Source organism: Cavenderia fasciculata (assembly GCF_000203815.1).
Source record: "Cavenderia fasciculata unplaced genomic scaffold Scf_EUAJFUG02HR96I-5, whole genome shotgun sequence".
Lineage (NCBI taxonomy): Eukaryota > Evosea > Eumycetozoa > Acytosteliales > Cavenderiaceae > Cavenderia > Cavenderia fasciculata.
Genome location: NW_004457624.1, coordinates 1,274,223 through 1,290,436, shown reverse-complemented (window position 1 = coordinate 1,290,436; position 16,214 = coordinate 1,274,223). Strand labels below are relative to the sequence as shown.

The 16,214-nt window shown below is 33.1% G+C and overlaps 5 protein-coding genes across 5 annotated transcripts; 3 read left to right on the top strand and 2 right to left on the bottom strand.

The window, feature by feature from the left end:
* Positions 1 to 334: 334 nt before the first annotated feature.
* On the top strand, positions 335 to 1,160 carry DFA_11504 (uncharacterized protein; the record flags this gene model as incomplete). Its single annotated transcript, XM_004350397.1, has 3 exons — positions 335 to 701; positions 775 to 814; positions 1,034 to 1,160. The coding sequence occupies 3 exons, from the start codon at positions 335 to 337 to the stop codon at positions 1,158 to 1,160; spliced, it is 534 nt and encodes a 177-aa protein (XP_004350447.1).
* Positions 1,161 to 1,357: 197 nt separating this feature from the next.
* Positions 1,358 to 2,165, bottom strand: DFA_11503 (uncharacterized protein; the record flags this gene model as incomplete). The annotated part of the gene is made up of 2 exons (XM_004350396.1): positions 1,358 to 1,958; positions 2,059 to 2,165. The coding sequence occupies 2 exons, from the start codon at positions 2,163 to 2,165 to the stop codon at positions 1,358 to 1,360; spliced, it is 708 nt and encodes a 235-aa protein (XP_004350446.1).
* A 1,201-nt stretch (positions 2,166 to 3,366) lies between these two features.
* DFA_11502 (uncharacterized protein) lies at positions 3,367 to 9,393 on the top strand (the record flags this gene model as incomplete). The annotated part of the gene is made up of 5 exons (XM_004350395.1): positions 3,367 to 3,399; positions 5,320 to 5,919; positions 6,041 to 6,196; positions 7,087 to 8,231; positions 8,304 to 9,393. The coding sequence occupies 5 exons, from the start codon at positions 3,367 to 3,369 to the stop codon at positions 9,391 to 9,393; spliced, it is 3,024 nt and encodes a 1,007-aa protein (XP_004350445.1).
* Positions 9,394 to 9,841: 448 nt separating this feature from the next.
* On the top strand, positions 9,842 to 14,148 carry DFA_11501 (uncharacterized protein; the record flags this gene model as incomplete). Its single annotated transcript, XM_004350394.1, has 5 exons — positions 9,842 to 11,812; positions 11,881 to 12,466; positions 12,589 to 12,965; positions 13,031 to 13,378; positions 13,441 to 14,148. 5 exons carry the CDS (start codon positions 9,842 to 9,844, stop codon positions 14,146 to 14,148), a joined length of 3,990 nt encoding a protein of 1,329 aa, XP_004350444.1.
* Positions 14,149 to 14,235: 87 nt separating this feature from the next.
* DFA_11500 (uncharacterized protein) lies at positions 14,236 to 16,177 on the bottom strand (the record flags this gene model as incomplete). Its single annotated transcript, XM_004350393.1, has 4 exons — positions 14,236 to 14,637; positions 14,710 to 15,762; positions 15,832 to 15,885; positions 15,983 to 16,177. 4 exons carry the CDS (start codon positions 16,175 to 16,177, stop codon positions 14,236 to 14,238), a joined length of 1,704 nt encoding a protein of 567 aa, XP_004350443.1.
* Positions 16,178 to 16,214: the final 37 nt, after the last annotated feature.

The following is a 16,214-nucleotide window of genomic DNA, read 5'->3' as shown; positions in this document are numbered from 1 at the left end:
TAAATATTGATGTAAACTATTAATTAATAAATGAATACGCAAAACAACAACAACACAAGATATCTATCTTGTACAAATTTGAGTAATATTGTAAATCTTTATTTTCCAATCATACAGATTTGTTTTTACTTACATCCATTGCTTTAAAAAAAAAGAAATTTGAGAAAAACAATCCATAAAAGGAAACTGTATAAAAAAAATATTATAGTTTTGTTTTTTTTTGTTCTCTTTTTTGAATGACTATCAAAATATATCACTTCTCATTGAAATTAAATTTAACCTACCTATAAATATTTATATTAATATTAATAATTTACATACCGAGACAAAATAAATGTATCAGCCGCAACCACCACCACCACATCAACAAGGTAGAGTCACACAACAAGTGACCTACACAACTACCAATGCAAGTTCCACCGATTATATGGAAGGAAAAAAGAAATTCCATTTGTTTCCAAGACTCTCTAGAAAAAGTCGTGCTCCTCCTCCTCCACCAAATGTCTATGTACAAAATCCTCCTGTCTATGTAGTTACCCAACAGCAGCAACAACCAAGGGTAACACAACAAACCTATGTAGCTAATCCACATGGATATCCACAAACCCAACAAACAGTCTACCATGCAGCACCACAACAAACTGTCCAAAGTGTTCAATACTCACAGCCCCAAGTAGTCTATTCGCATGATTATCATCCTGGTAAATATGTACCTTATGATAATAACTATTAAACACATAAATAAATAAAATTCCAATCCTGGTAAATAAATAGAAATCGATAATTTCTATTTCACCAAATATTTGTACTCTAAGTTGTTTGAGACCAAGATCGTTCATTCATCATAGTATTGTGAAATATAAATATCTCATTCATTCTTTTTTTTGAAAGGAGTAAGTTGTATGTTTTAAATCTGTTGTTTGATTGTTTGTTTTTTTTTGGGGGGGGTGAAGAATAATCAATTCCTAATATAAATTTATTTGGGTTGAACTGTCTATATTTGGTTGAATAAAAGATCTTATTCTGTAATTAGTTATTCCTGTGGTTGTGGCGAGGTTAAAGGGAGTGAAGTGGACGTATTGGTTGAGATGGGGGAGGTGATGAAAATTGTAATGATAAGGTCAAGTAATGATACCGAACATGTAAAAACAATGGTTTGATAGGGGGGGGGGGGGGGAGTGATCGCACAAAGTGTGGACGTGGGCGATAGTGAGGACAGGGGGATGGGGAAAATAAAGCACCAACCAAGTAATCGCTACTTTAATTGGTGTTTGTTTGTTTGGGTGTTTGTTGTATACAGTTTTTACACGCGTGTACTGCTAGCAGTGTGAGGGGGGGTGGGGGGAGGGTGATGAGTTTAGGCAACAGTTTTGGCGCTGACGAGGTCAGGTTGGATGTTTAGTAATCGTCTAAGATCGTAAGTCATGGCAGTGAGGTCAAATTGTGGTGTTGGCTCTTGTGGTGACGACCAGTCATCGAAATTGGGGATGGGCAGTGAATTGGGAGCAGGTGAGTTGTTGAAAGCACCTCCGGCCCAACAAGAAGATGACTGTGGAGAAACGGGTGAGGAACTGGTCTTTGTAAAGTTGTTGTTGTTGTTGTTGTTGTTGTAAGACTTGGTGGTAGAAGTTGGTGTGGACTTGTAATTAGAGTTGTTGTTGCTACTACTGTAGGCGACCAAGTGCTTCTTAGATGGCGTAGAATCAGAGTCATTTACAAATAAAGAGGCTGGGGTGAGTAAAATTTCTGTAGATTTCGATTGTTTGGATGGTTTTAGTGGTTTGTCATCGTTGGTAGTATTTGATGGAGCCTGTTGTTGTTGTGTGTATTGAGTCTTCTTTCGTTGTGGTGAATTCTTATTAATATGTGGTCTTCTCATCAAGGTTTCATCTGCAGTTGACATGATAAAATAGCCTTCTTGGAATTCTCCTACATCTGTTTTGTTGACTACTGCTTCACTGAGAGAGTGTCAAAAAAGAAAGAAAGAAATGAAAAGAAAAAGGTTGAGTATATAAATTACAAAAAAACATAATATCATATGACATGATTATTATTTACCTAAATGTAGCCTTTTTTGTGGGCGACGCAGATGGGGAGGTTATACTAGCAGTTGGGGTGGTACTAGTAGTAGCCTTTTTTTGATATCTCTTTTCATATGAATTCATTTTGTTATGTGTTGGAATAATATCAATACAAGTTGTTGTAAAGTTGTTTGGTTGGTTGTTGGTTGTTAGGGTTGGTTGGTTAATAAAGAGTTGGGTTGAAATATTAATAATATTATTTACAAATACAGAATGTCCTTTTAAAAAAAAATTCGGATAGATTCTGTTTGTTGTTAATCAAAAAAGATTGTTTGTTGTTAACTGTTGCTTGATTATATATATATAAATTCTATAAAACAAATAAATATGCTGTTATTATTGTTTGTTGTTGTTGTTGTAGTAATTGTTATTGTGTAAGAATAAGAAAGACTGATAGGTACTATATCATTATAATAATTGTTATTATATATGCACGGTTGTTGTTGTTATTAAAAATAAAAATGTTGTTGATGTAAATGACAGAAGAGTACTATAAACTATTGTTGTTGTTATATTATTCTCGTTATTTATGTCTATTATATTATTATTATTAAACGTTATGATTATGACAGCACGTGTGGTTACTACTAGTTATTCTCTATTGTTATTTAGTTATTTACTAGTTATCTAGAATATTTATATATTATAGGAGAGGAATATAATTAAATTAATTAATAATATTATTATTATGGAGAGAGAAGCAAAAAAAAGATAATTGTGTGTATATGAGTAAGTAAAATTTGTTTGTTTGCTGTTTGTTTATGAGAATGAGGGGTGGACAAGGTAAGCTTGAATGAGGTAAAAATGAACGATAAAAAGTTTGGTTTTTTTTTTTGTTTTTAAAAAAGGTGAGATTGAATTATTCAATATTTTTTTGTTTTGTTGTTTTTTGGTGTATTTCCGAAAGAATGCTATTAGCCAGGACAATGTGAATGGAATGGATCGATGGAGTGGATTGATCAATCAATTTAAATAGTGATTGGAAATGAATGGTTGTTTGGTTGGTGGAATCAGTTGATTGATGGATGGATGGGATAAAAAAAAAAGAATAATCACCACCAACCACGGAAGAGAGAAGAAGAAGTTGTGAGATAAATAAAGAAACTGTGTTTTTGTTTGTGTGTGTGTGTTGGTGTGTGTATTATCATCACAATGTTGTGGGTGTGGTGGAAAGAGAGAGAGAGAGTGAAGGATTAAATTGGCTTGTGCCAGTTATTGTTGATTTTGCGATGGGGCACGAATGGAGATGGGATGTTTGTTCGCTACATAGCTTATAGATAGATAGATGGTATCTGCGTGCGCAGCTGATGCTGCAATCGTACAAAGTTGTGATATTTACCTTTTATTTCTATTGCCACTGCGGTTATCTGTTTCTGTCTCGTTCTTTCCTATTTGTTATTTAATTTAATTTATTTTTAATTAAAAGTAGTAGGTCGGAAGGATAAATTTATAAAATTAATATATGTATAATAAATATTTATATTTATATCACAATATGTTATATTTAAATCGTAGAATATGATGTTTGTTGGTTGGTGGTGTTGCTATAACAAACAAACACAACAAATAAAGAAAGGGTGGTGTAATTTAAATTAAATGAATAAAGCAAAACAATTACAAGTTCGTTAGTTGTTGTTGTTGTTATTGGTGTGTCACCTGATGTAAATAAATACAATTACTACATTTGATGGTAGTAGACTATAGAGGAGAGGGGGTGTAGTAGGTGGCAACAACAACAAATAAACCAATAGTATTTATCAGTTCAGTTGCAGTTGTGAGTTGAGTTGATGTTATATTATTACTATTTGTGGTTGGTAGGTAAGCTAGTATTTTCGATGATGGTGGTAAGAAGAACAGAATAGAAAAAAAGATATCTGAAAGAATATCGTAGCTGTGTCTATATCTGTATCATCTTGGTCAGAACTACTATTACTACTACTACCACCACCACTGCACTACAGCAATTTAGTAGGGTTACAGTGAGGAGCCCTCATTCATTGGAGAAAAGTCTAGGGTGTGACATGACATGAGATGAGATGAGAACAGATAATAACAAAACAAATAAATAATAATAATAATAAAACTCTTTTTCTCTCTCTTAATTAATTAAAATATAATTATGTGAACTCTTTCTTTTTCTTTCTTTCTCTTTTACTCTAATCTACTACTACTACTACTGTTCTATATGTTGTATTAAATTTACCTGTTATTGGGACTGTTATGTCTCTGTGTCTGGAGTTATCTATTTGTTATATATTTTTTAAAAAAAATAGTTTTCTTTGTTTTCTACGTTCATGAGAATGAGTGGAGGTGTCTGTTTTGTCGTCAACTTTAAATGAAGCAAAAAATGAAAATTAAATATATTTCCAATTTTGGCTGCGAAACAGGTTGAGAAAAGTATTCCAAGTTTGTTCTCGTCAGCTGCTATATGTTATTTTTGTGACACCATATATCTCAATAGGATGATCCTAACCATTTTGGTATGCTCTGCCATCTTGCTATTGTACTTTTGTAAGTAAAAATATTATAATATAATAATAATAACGTCGTATTTTGCTTTTTTAGTTGTTGTCAAACCCAATGAACAACAAACAAAGCTAAATTATTTATTATTATTATTATGCAACCGAAATCATAAATGATGTCACAGGATACATATATATGATATTTAAATAATAATAATAATTAACAGCAACAACAACATCGACAACTTGTCAATTTAAATAATATTATTATGAAATAATTGAAGCGCAAAGAACAACAACACTAGATCTCTCGGTCTCTCTCTTTCTCTTTTGAAACGAGGATAAAGAGAAGAAAAGGGGTGTATAGCTAGTTACCTTTATGGAGTATTGATTATTATTAATAATAATTAGGATATCTATCTTATCTACTGTTATAATGAGTTGAATAACTTTGTTGTTGTTGTTGTTGGTTGGATGAGTGATTTATTTGATGTTCTCTTTGTCTCTCCCAATAATTGTTAAATATTATTATTAATATTATTATTATTATTATTATTATTATTGTTAAAAGGAAGGATAAGGGTTAGGAGGGCCCTAATTTTAACTTTATACTCTCCTTGTGTGTGTCACTCTTTCTCTCCATCCTAACTTTCGAAACCTTATCTAATAATAATATTTATTTTCTTATTTAACCCCCCATCCTATCTCTCTCTATTGTACCACTATGTTTTGCAGACCCACATATCTTGATTTGTCTGTTCAACAATTCAAAGAGTAATAATAATATTCCAACCACCACCACCACCACCTCCAAATCTAACACCAAAAAACATAACAAGTGTGTTGGACAAGATTTAAAACAAAAGTATGGATGCAAGTGGGCATTGGTTACAGGAGCTTGTTCTGGAATAGGTTTGGAAATTGTTCACCGTTTGGTCAGCCAACGTATCAATGTAGTGCTAGTATCTAAAAACTACGAGAAATTGCTTGATCTCCAACAAGAGATTAATGATTTATATAACAACAACAACAACAACAACAACAACAACAACAACAACAACAACAACAATGGTAAAAGTAGCAGTGGTGATAAAGATAGAAGAAGAATCGAAACATTGATTGTATCTGCCGATTTGAGAAACTCTAAAGAGTCGGTCAAACACATTATCCAAGAAACATCTGGTCTATCGATAAACGTTGTATTTAATAATGCTGGATATGTTTCGATGGAGGGTTTCCATCAAACCGATATCCAAGAGAAGATAGATATGATTGAGTGCAACGTGATGGCTGCTATTCGATTAACTGATCACTTTTACAAACAAATGGTGGCTAATTCTTTAAAAGGTGCTTTTATATTTACTTCTTCAGCTGTATGTACACAATTTTTAAATTGTTGTTGAACCAACCAACCTCTCTGGATGGGTGGTTAGAGAGAGAGAACTAATTTTAACCTCCTCTATCTCTATACTCTATACTCTATATTCTCTTTAGACTGCAACATGTCCATCATCCAACTCTGTAATATATTCCTCTGGTAAAGCAATGCTAACTGCATTTGTTCAATCACTTGCATTAGAGTCACCAAACTTTGGTATAGATGTTCTAGCCATTCAACCAGGTTTTGTTCAAACAAAGTTGTTTGATAATGTACCCAACCATCTACTTTTACAAGCTTTGAGTAAGTTTAGTTACAAACAATCAACTACAACCTAACTGCATGTTTCATTCATTATTAATCTAACTTATACTTTTTTTGAACTTCTTGATTATTTTAACAATTGTAAAGAATTAATAGGACAAACACCTAAGCAAGTAGTTGATGTGATGTTTAGTAGTATAGGTCGATTTGGGATAGTAGTCATTGACAGCGGTCTCTTTGCCATGTTGGCAACTATCGCGAGATCTGTTATTGGTACCAATATCATGGTCAGCATCATCCGATTCATAACAAATAACCTAAAAGACATGAGTCAGTATAGGACGACCAGTCATAGGGTGGCTGTAGGTAGCAGCGCCAACACCAACGACAATTAATTAAATAAAGATGTAGATTGATAATAGATAGATACTTCTAGCACAGCAATTTGTTAAACGAGGAATAGACAAAAACAAGAAAAATATGAGAGGGAAAATCTTCACCGAAGTTTTTGATGTGTCTCAGTGATTCACCAAAAAAATTTCCACGTCAATATGGAGTACTCATCCACTCTCAATTTCAAGAGTAAACGCACCAAACAACTAAAGTTTTTTTTTTTTTTATTTATTTTTTTTTTAATTAAAATTTCGAGTAACAATACTATTGCTCTTGCTGTTGCTATTGTGCACAACAAATTATTTATCTTTTATTATTATTACTCTCCCATTTCTCAATCATATCTATCTAATATATTAGCATTAGTACCTACATACACCTCATTAAATATTTATATATATAACTCTATTCTTTTTCTTTTTTCTTTTTCAATCAATTTTAATATTTAATTAAATCGTGTTTGTTTGTTTGTTTGTGTGTGGTGTAAACAAATAAATAATAATAGAACAAGATGAGTTTCTTTAACGCCGATAGCATGAATATCAATATCAACCAACTCAACGAAGACAACTTCTCCTTCTTGGGTTCAACTACTCAAACCAACGATGAAGAGAATAACAATACCAGCAACAACAATAATAATAATAATGTTATCAATAATAATGATTTCTCATTTGCCAATACATTAAACAACTCATTTTCATCGTTTGCATCGATGTTTAATAATACTACAAACTTTTTGGGTTTGACCAATTCTGTTAGTACAGTCTCTGCCGTCGATTCAATGAGTTCAGTTGTAGTCGACCCACTCTTGGTCTTGACTGATAACTCCAACAACAACAACAATAATAATAATAATAATAATAATAATATGAACATTGAACAACCAATCATCATCCAACAACAAGTAGTACAACAACAACTAGAACAACAACAATATACTTTTGATCAATTATTACCAACTCATACTACTACTGAACAAGATATACTCCAATTACAACAACAATTGCAACAACAACAAGCACAACTTGCATTATATCAAGACCCACAATCACCACTCTACATTCAACCAATTGTAAACAACAACGTTGTCAATAACACCATTACTACTACCACTACAGCTACGGCTACAACAAGTAACAATATTTTTGTAAATTTAAATAATTATGCAACACAGATGAATAATGTCGCTGCTTATGGAGGTGTTATTGCATGTCAAGAACAAATCTACCAATCGGGTTCATCGGATTGCTCGTCGCCAGACAGCAACTTCTCTCCCACTTCACAAGTTCCATCGTCTCCAAGCCACGGATTGGAACAAGCCAACACCAACCATATGGCTCTCATCTCTGCCTCTGTTCCATCGCCATCTGCCTCGATCACCTCTGAGGATGAAGTATTGGACTCTTCCAATGAATTCTCCGAGTCTGACGAAGAAGACTCGTCATCAGACAATGAAAAGCAAAAGAGAGAACGTCCCGTCAAAAAGAGAAAGAATGCTTTTGACCCAGCCCACGATTACGGTCATCTCCTTCCAAAGCAAATCCTTCTCAACATTAGTAGCAAGCAATTCGTCACCTACAGACAAAAGTTTTATCCATCGACCAAGATTTCAAAGGAAGTTTCAAATACTTTAAAGAATCAAGAAAGGTAAAATATCAAAAAAAAGTATTATATTTTTGAATCAAATTGACTAACCTATTTATTTATTTCTACTTTTAGAAAAATTAAAAATAGAGAAAGTGCACAAAAATCAAGAGCCAAAAAGACAAAGTTTGTTGAAGAATTGGAAGATCAATTAAAAGAAGCAAATGATAGAATCAATAGATTAGAGGAAGAGAATAAGAGATTGAAATATGAAATTCATCGTCCAAGTTCAAGTTCCAACTCTAATTCAAACAATGCAAACTGTTCATCATCAGTTGTATCATTCTCACCATTCTCTAATCCATTATCAATCGGTCCAGGTGTCACTTCAAGTGGACAACGTCTCGCTTGTTTCTTTATCTTTGTATTATTTATAAGCTCGATTATCATCTCGAGTAATCCATTCTCACACCACGCATTCACCAATCCAACCGCCGGATCTCGTTCAGCCTTTGCCAACAGTCGTATGAATCAACTCGGTCTTCCAGGCAGCAGAGTTCCACTTACCTCTGACTTTTACGGTTCTCCAGTCGAGTCTCCACTCTTTAGTAAACACATCAACCAAAACAACAACCAAGCCTCCTCATCCTCTGGTAATTTACAAATCACTATCGAGCCATCATGGGTATTACTCAAGAATGTCGAAACCAACCAAAAGAAACGTAAACAAGACCACGAAGAATCCGAATCAGAGTCACTCAATTCACCATCTGTCATGAAGCCATCTACCAACACTCTCTCTCGTCCACTCGCCACTCCATCGGTTATGGATACCTGTGACATTGCTGAATTGCCAGTTGTCAACAACAGCTCTGTCCGCATCTCTTATAGAACCACTCAAAAGACTGAACCTGAACACGCCACCACCGACTCTCCCATGGATCTTGTCCAAGATATCCGTGCCAGTTCACCGGTCGATGTTATTCCAAAGACTGTTTCAGTCCAATACAAGGATCTCCAATTTGACGTCAACCTCGTCTTCCCAACTCAACTTTTCAAAAACTCTAGCAATGTTTCAAAATTGTTATTAAACAATGATGGTAGACCAATTGAAATCACTGCTTCAGTCATTGATGTTCATTCCTCTGGATCATCATCTTCCTCAAGATCATCCACTTCTTCACAACAACAACATCAACAACCAATTCATCATAGAGAAGATTAAACTCTTTGATAATATTTACTTTTTTTTTTTGGTTTGTGATTGGAATAGAAGAATTGGGATTGATTGGATCAATCTTAAGGAGAAGAAATAGATAGAGTATCTTTTTTTTTAAAACATATTAAAACAAATAATAAATAAATCTTGTACTTTTATAAATTCAATCAATATTGATAGACTCTGTGCCTATTTTTGTCTTTAAAAGGTCCAATTTCCGAGAAAATAGGCTTTTCAAAAACTTTGGGTAATTTCATCATTTTCATTAAAGCTAATTCTTTCATTATTACATATATTTATTTAACTATAGATATAGAGTATCTCTCACAACCAACTTTATTCGTAAGATCTAAAGATAAGATTGCGATCATTCTTTTTTAAAACCATTCTTATTCATTCATCCCATTCGTTTGTTCGTTCGTTTTGAAATCTAATCTAGAATGACCATGCAACAATGAAGAAAGGAATAACCAACAAAACCAATAATAATAATAATCATAATAGTAGTAATAGTAATAACAGTAATAGTAGTAGTAGTAGTAATAATAACAAGAGTAACTATCAACAAGAGTTGAATACTTTTATTGAAAAGACAAGTCAAGAGTATTTCACAACACCTATAAGAGCAACACTTTACAACAAGGATAAAGATTACTCTGGCTCTCCATTCCCATCCAACGAACAAATAGCATCGAGTAGCAAGACATTGACGACAACTTTGAAGTCATCGACAACTGTATTCAATCAAAAGTTTCCTCCTCCCCCTGCGCTACCAATCAAACAAGCTACAACAAAGAATACTACTGCCTATTCAGCTTCATCAACATTTACATCTTTAACATCTTCGTCGTCGTCATCGACTACCGCTGCAGCCAAGTCATCCTCATTCAACAACAATAGCAACCACAGTAACAATCAATCTTTTAACAAAAACAACAATACTTTCAAAGCACCGGTATCTGCACAAAAAACACCAGTACCTGCTCAAACAGCAACTTCATCAAACAAACACAACAACAACAAGAATAATACCATGGCTTTTAGTTCTGATGAAGATGCACATGTTTATCATGACGACGATCCTTTTGGATCCGATTTACCCTTTTCCGATACTTTTGATGATGACAACCATAATAGAAACAATAACAATAACAACAATAACAAGACATATAGCTTTGACAAAGATGATTCAAACAAAAAAACAAACAACAACAATTATAGTAACAATGGACAAACCAATGGTTATAAATCCTCATCTTCACCTCGAATATCCTCAAACTCTTCTTCAAGTATCGATCAATTGTCATTACTTAAAGTCAAGTTTTACGATCTAAAAGAAAAGAAATGGACACTAAAGAAAGAGAAGCCAGCAACAAGTCAAGCAAAGTTAAAGTGGCTTGATGAATTGGATGATATTAAAAAGGAAATGAAATCTTTGAGGAATCAAATAGAAGAATCTCAAAATAATAATAATAATATCTCAACAACCCATGTAAATAGTAATTATACAAATAACCGATCATTTAATAATAGTACCAACTATAACAACAATAATAGCGCCAACTATAATAATAATAATAATAACGGTAGCTACAACAACAACAATAATAATAATAATAATAGTTATAACAATTTCAATGATAACAAGTCATCATCTTATCAAACCAACAAGAATAATAATAGTAGTAGTCAGACAACTTATAATAGTAATAATAATTTTAAAAAAGAAAAAGAAGATAATGACAATGATTATTTTAATGATAATACAAATCATAACGACAGATTCCATGATGATGATATATTTGGAGGTCATGATGATGTAGTCATGCCAACACCCATTAAAGTTACCTCCCCTGTAAATAATATTAATAGTCCAAAAACAAATTCAAGTTTTGTTTCAAATTCGCCTCCATCTACCTCTTATATGGATGACGACGATCCATTTGGCGATGGTGGATTTACAAGTACAACCACAACAACAACCAACAACAATAACAACTCTAAAAATCAAAATCATGATGTTATCGATATTGATGAATTTGATTTTGATTTGGATGATGACTATTCCAACAACAATAACAACAATAATAATAATATGCCATACAACTTGGATGATGAAGATTATAATTATGGTGATGTTGGTGTAGATATTCGATCATCTTCTTCAACACCATCTTCAAGGTTTAATGGTTACAAGGGTGATAATTCACCGGCGGTACTAATACCGGTTCCAATACAAGAAACTGACAACTCCAAATTCTCCGCAAAGTTTCCATGGACCGACGAAGCTCGTCGAATCAATTCAGAACTTTTTGGTAATGCATCATTTAGACATAATCAATTGGAGATTATCAATGCTGCAATGGATGGAAATGATGTATTTGTTTTAATGCCAACTGGTGGTGGTAAAAGTCTTTGTTATCAAGTATGCTAAAAAACATAAATATGATATTTATCCATTTATTTATTAATTCTTTATTTTATTTTATTTAGATTCCAGCATATATGAACCAAGGATTAACAGTTATTATATCACCATTGATTTCACTTATTCAAGATCAAGTAACCTTTTTAAAAGGTATGGGTTATATGGCTAGATCTCTAACAAGTGCAACAGATGCAGATGAAAAAAGAGAGATCTATGCAGACATCAAATCTACAGATCCACAAACCAAACTTTTATATCTTACACCCGAAAGAATTGTTCAAGATCAAGGAATGATGGGTATTTTCTCAAATTTGTATTCTAGACAAATGTTTGCAAGAGTGATTATTGATGAGGCACATTGTGTATCTCAATGGGGTCATGATTTCAGACCAGACTACAAGGAGCTATCTGTACTCAAATCCAACTTCCCACGTCTACCTATTCTCGCTCTTACAGCAACTGCAACCGAGCGTGTAAAGGCTGATGTCATTGCTAACCTTGGTATGAGAAGCTCTGTATGTTTTAAACAAAGTTTCAATAGACCAAATCTTACATTTGCAGTGATGAAGAAAACAAAAGAAGTCATTGAAAGTATTGCTAGTTTTATCAAGAAAACTTATCCGAAAAGCTCTGGTATTGTTTATTGTCTAAGTAAAATGGATTGTGAAACTGTTTCAGGTGAACTAAAAGTAAGAAATTATAAAAAAATTAAAGATCAAAGATTTCTAAATCATCCTTTTCTTCTTTTTTTTTTTTTTTTTTTAGTAAAAAAGGATTATCAAGTGATTTTTATCATGGATCAATGGATGCTGGTGATAGACAAAGAGTTCAAGAAAGATGGACAAGAGATCGTGTTAAAATTATTTGTAGTACCATTGCCTTTGGTATGGGTATCAACAAACCTGATGTTAGATTTGTTATCCATCATTCTCTTCCAAAAACACTTGAAGGTTACTATCAGGAAAGTGGTCGTGCCGGTAGAGATGGAAAACCTTCTCATTGTTTACTGTACTATGCCTACAAGGATAAATTTAGATATGAACTTTTGATGCAAGAAAGTAATACTCCAAAAGAAAACAAAGAAAATCTTGGTAGAGTTGTTGCTTATTGTGAAAATAGTATAGATTGTAGAAGAAAATTACAATTATCTGTAAGTTAAAAGAGAAGAGATAAAATCAAAATATTAACTTTTTTTTTTTCTTTATTATAATTTAGTATTTGGGAGAAGATTTTAATCCAAAGAATTGTTTAAAAACATGTGATAATTGTATGAGTAGCTCTGCAGTCAGTTTGACCAACGTTACAGATGATGCCATTAATTTGGCAAAGATTGTTATGGCTGTCAAACAAGAAAGTCTTACAATGGTTTTGGATATTTTCAAGGGATCTAGAAGAAAAGAGCTATTGACCAAGAACTACCAGGATATTGAAGGTCATGGTTCTGGTAAGAAAATCGATAAAGAAACTGCTGATAGACTTTTACGTGAATTGATTGTCAGAGGTGTTCTAAGAGAGATTGTGACTAGAAATCCAAAGTATGGTTCATCAATTGTTCATTATGCTGTAAGTTAAATAATATAAATATTTATTTATTGTACTTTTATACTAATATTTAAAATTTTTAGGTTGGTGCAAAAGTAAATGAATTATTAAGAGGTTCAATGACTATAAACTTACAGTTTAGAGCAGAAAGATCAATTGACTTTGAGACTACTGCAAAGAAACAACAAGCCAATGCTGACAGCAAGTTTAGAAACTTCCTCCTCTCGGTTAGACAACACATTGTCGATCAAACGTCTGATTTCCCATACCATATTTTGTCAGAAGATGGTCTTGAACAGTTGGTTACTGTCAAACCATCGACTTTGGAGCAACTCAAACAAGTAAATTTCTTTACACAAAGAAGAATTGAAAGATTGGGTAAAGCTTTTATTAGTGCCATTCAAGATTACAATCAAGGAATTATCAAATCAACCGAGGAGATGACCTATTTCCCAAAACCTGTTGTTTTGGATCTTACTTCAAATACCGCTATCAAACCAACTCCTGCTAGCAGTAGTTCTACTTCTACTACTTCTACTACCTCTACTACTGCTACTACTGGAGTCAAATCATCTTATTATTCCAATTCTCAAGTAAATAGTTCATTTAAAATAGTCAATGTTAACAATGTCGATGCTGATAGTGCCTCTGAAGATGATTTCTATTCCCAAGATGATTCAAGCAAGTATTCAACAGGCAAAAGAAAGTCAACGGAACCAGTTGTCACACCAATAACAACTCCATCAAAACCAAAGACTGTTTCGCTTAGTATGAAAAAACAAAAACAATAACCAAATATTTAATAAATATTATAATTTTACACCTTGTTGAGTATTTATTTCAACAATAACAATGTTGTTCTTTTGTCTTTGTCTTTGTTAACAATTATAGTTGTCCAAGAGGGTAAATAATTGTCTGTAGGTGTCGGCAAGCACAGGGGTGGCTTCTTCATGATCGTGTAAACAATCTGGTTTCTTGTCGTTGAGATTTGGACCAATTAAAAGGAAAAGGGCATCCATTCCATATTCTGAATGTAAAACATTGTCAACGTCCAAGGTAACTGGATAGATACATCCAGCCTTACCAGTATTTGGATATTTGGTTTTGGTATTCTTTTCCAACTCCTCAACACCAGCTATATCGTAAAGAATCTTGTTTTGTGCAGTTCTCTTTAGTCTCCATGTAGTCTCTGTTGCGTAAAATCTAGTATCTGTTTTAAATTGATCTTTATCATTTGTAATATCAAAACTTTTAATTTCAAATCTTTTATCATTTATATACTACAAGTAAAGAGTAAGAGTATAAGTAAAGATAGTGTGATAGGTATGGAATTGGTTGTGTATGGGATTTACCTTTTTAAAGTCATTAACCAAAGTTTGGCTATAAATTGATTTATCGACAACCATGATTAATTTAATATCATCTTCACCTTTGTGTACGTTTAAATATTCTGCAATTTCTGGTCCAGCAACATCAGTTGCCTTTTTAGCATCGAAATTATAAATAAAAGTAGATATGAATGGGAATGTCAATTGTCTATTTTTGATTTCCGTTGGTTTCTTTTTTTGGTAAATTGACTTTGTTGTTGCTGATGTTGTTGTTGATGTTGATGGTGTTGTCGATGATGAACTTGCAACTTTAGGTGCAACTGTGGATGAAGAAGAGGAAGATGATGATGACGGTAGGGAAGTGGTTGATGAGCTTGTAACTTTTGGTGCAGCTGTCGAAGTAGATGAAGAGGTTGTAGCAGAAGAAGAAGAACTATTATTATTATTATTATTATTATTTTGATTAGTATTATTTGTTTTAGTTGCAATTGGTTGGGCAGTCACAGATGTTGTAGTTGCAGATGATTGTGAAGATGCAGGGGATGAAGTTGGGGTGGTTGATGTCTTTGTAGAATTGGCTGGAGTATCCGATGATGATGATGAAGTTGGTTCATTCTTCCAGGGATGGGAATACTCTAAAAAGTGTTGTGGATTTTTACGGAAACATTTTTTTCCATACTCGCATTCTGGTAAATCAGACATCTTTTGTTTCTTGATGGTTGCAACATCGGAATTATCAGATTGAGAAGATGGTTTTGATGATGATGATGTTGTTGTTGTAAAAGTGGTAGTTGCTGTTGATGATGATGATAAAAAGTCACTATAATCATCCATATCCTTTGGAGGTGGTGGTACAGCTGCAGCTGCAGCTGGAGTGGTATCTGGATCCTTTCGTTTTAGGATCGATGTTTTAGATACTGGTATTGATGGTGATGATGTTGATGGTGCCGCTGATACTGGTTTTTTAGGAGCAACAAAGTTTGGATTCGATGCAATGGATACATTGAGTGCATACATTTCATATAAAAGTGATAATTGATCTCCATCCTCTAATTCATATTCTTGATTTTTAGTCATCTAAAAGTTTGATCAATCAACATGTTAATACCAACCCAGATCTGTACAGTCGCTCATTGGTATACATACTTGAATAAAATCATCCTTGTTATACTTTTTATGATATGATGGGTTCATTCCATCCTATTTATAATAGAGAGAGAGAGAGACAAATCATTGATTAATATGTGGATGAGAAGAAGAGAATTGATTGATCAAAAAAAGATAGTATCATACTTACACTTGAAACATAATAGTTTGAATGGTCATCTAGTTTGATGATCAATTGCTTTCTTGAACATCTCTTTTCATCAACCTTGAGAGAAACTCTACCAACATCAAATGATCCTACTTTTGAAAAGACAAGAGTTGGTAAAGTAGCATTACTGCTTGTTGGTGAAAGAGTGATAATGTGTCTAGCGTCTCCTCCTTGCATCTGTATTGTTGTTTTGTTATTTATCTGTAATGAAAAT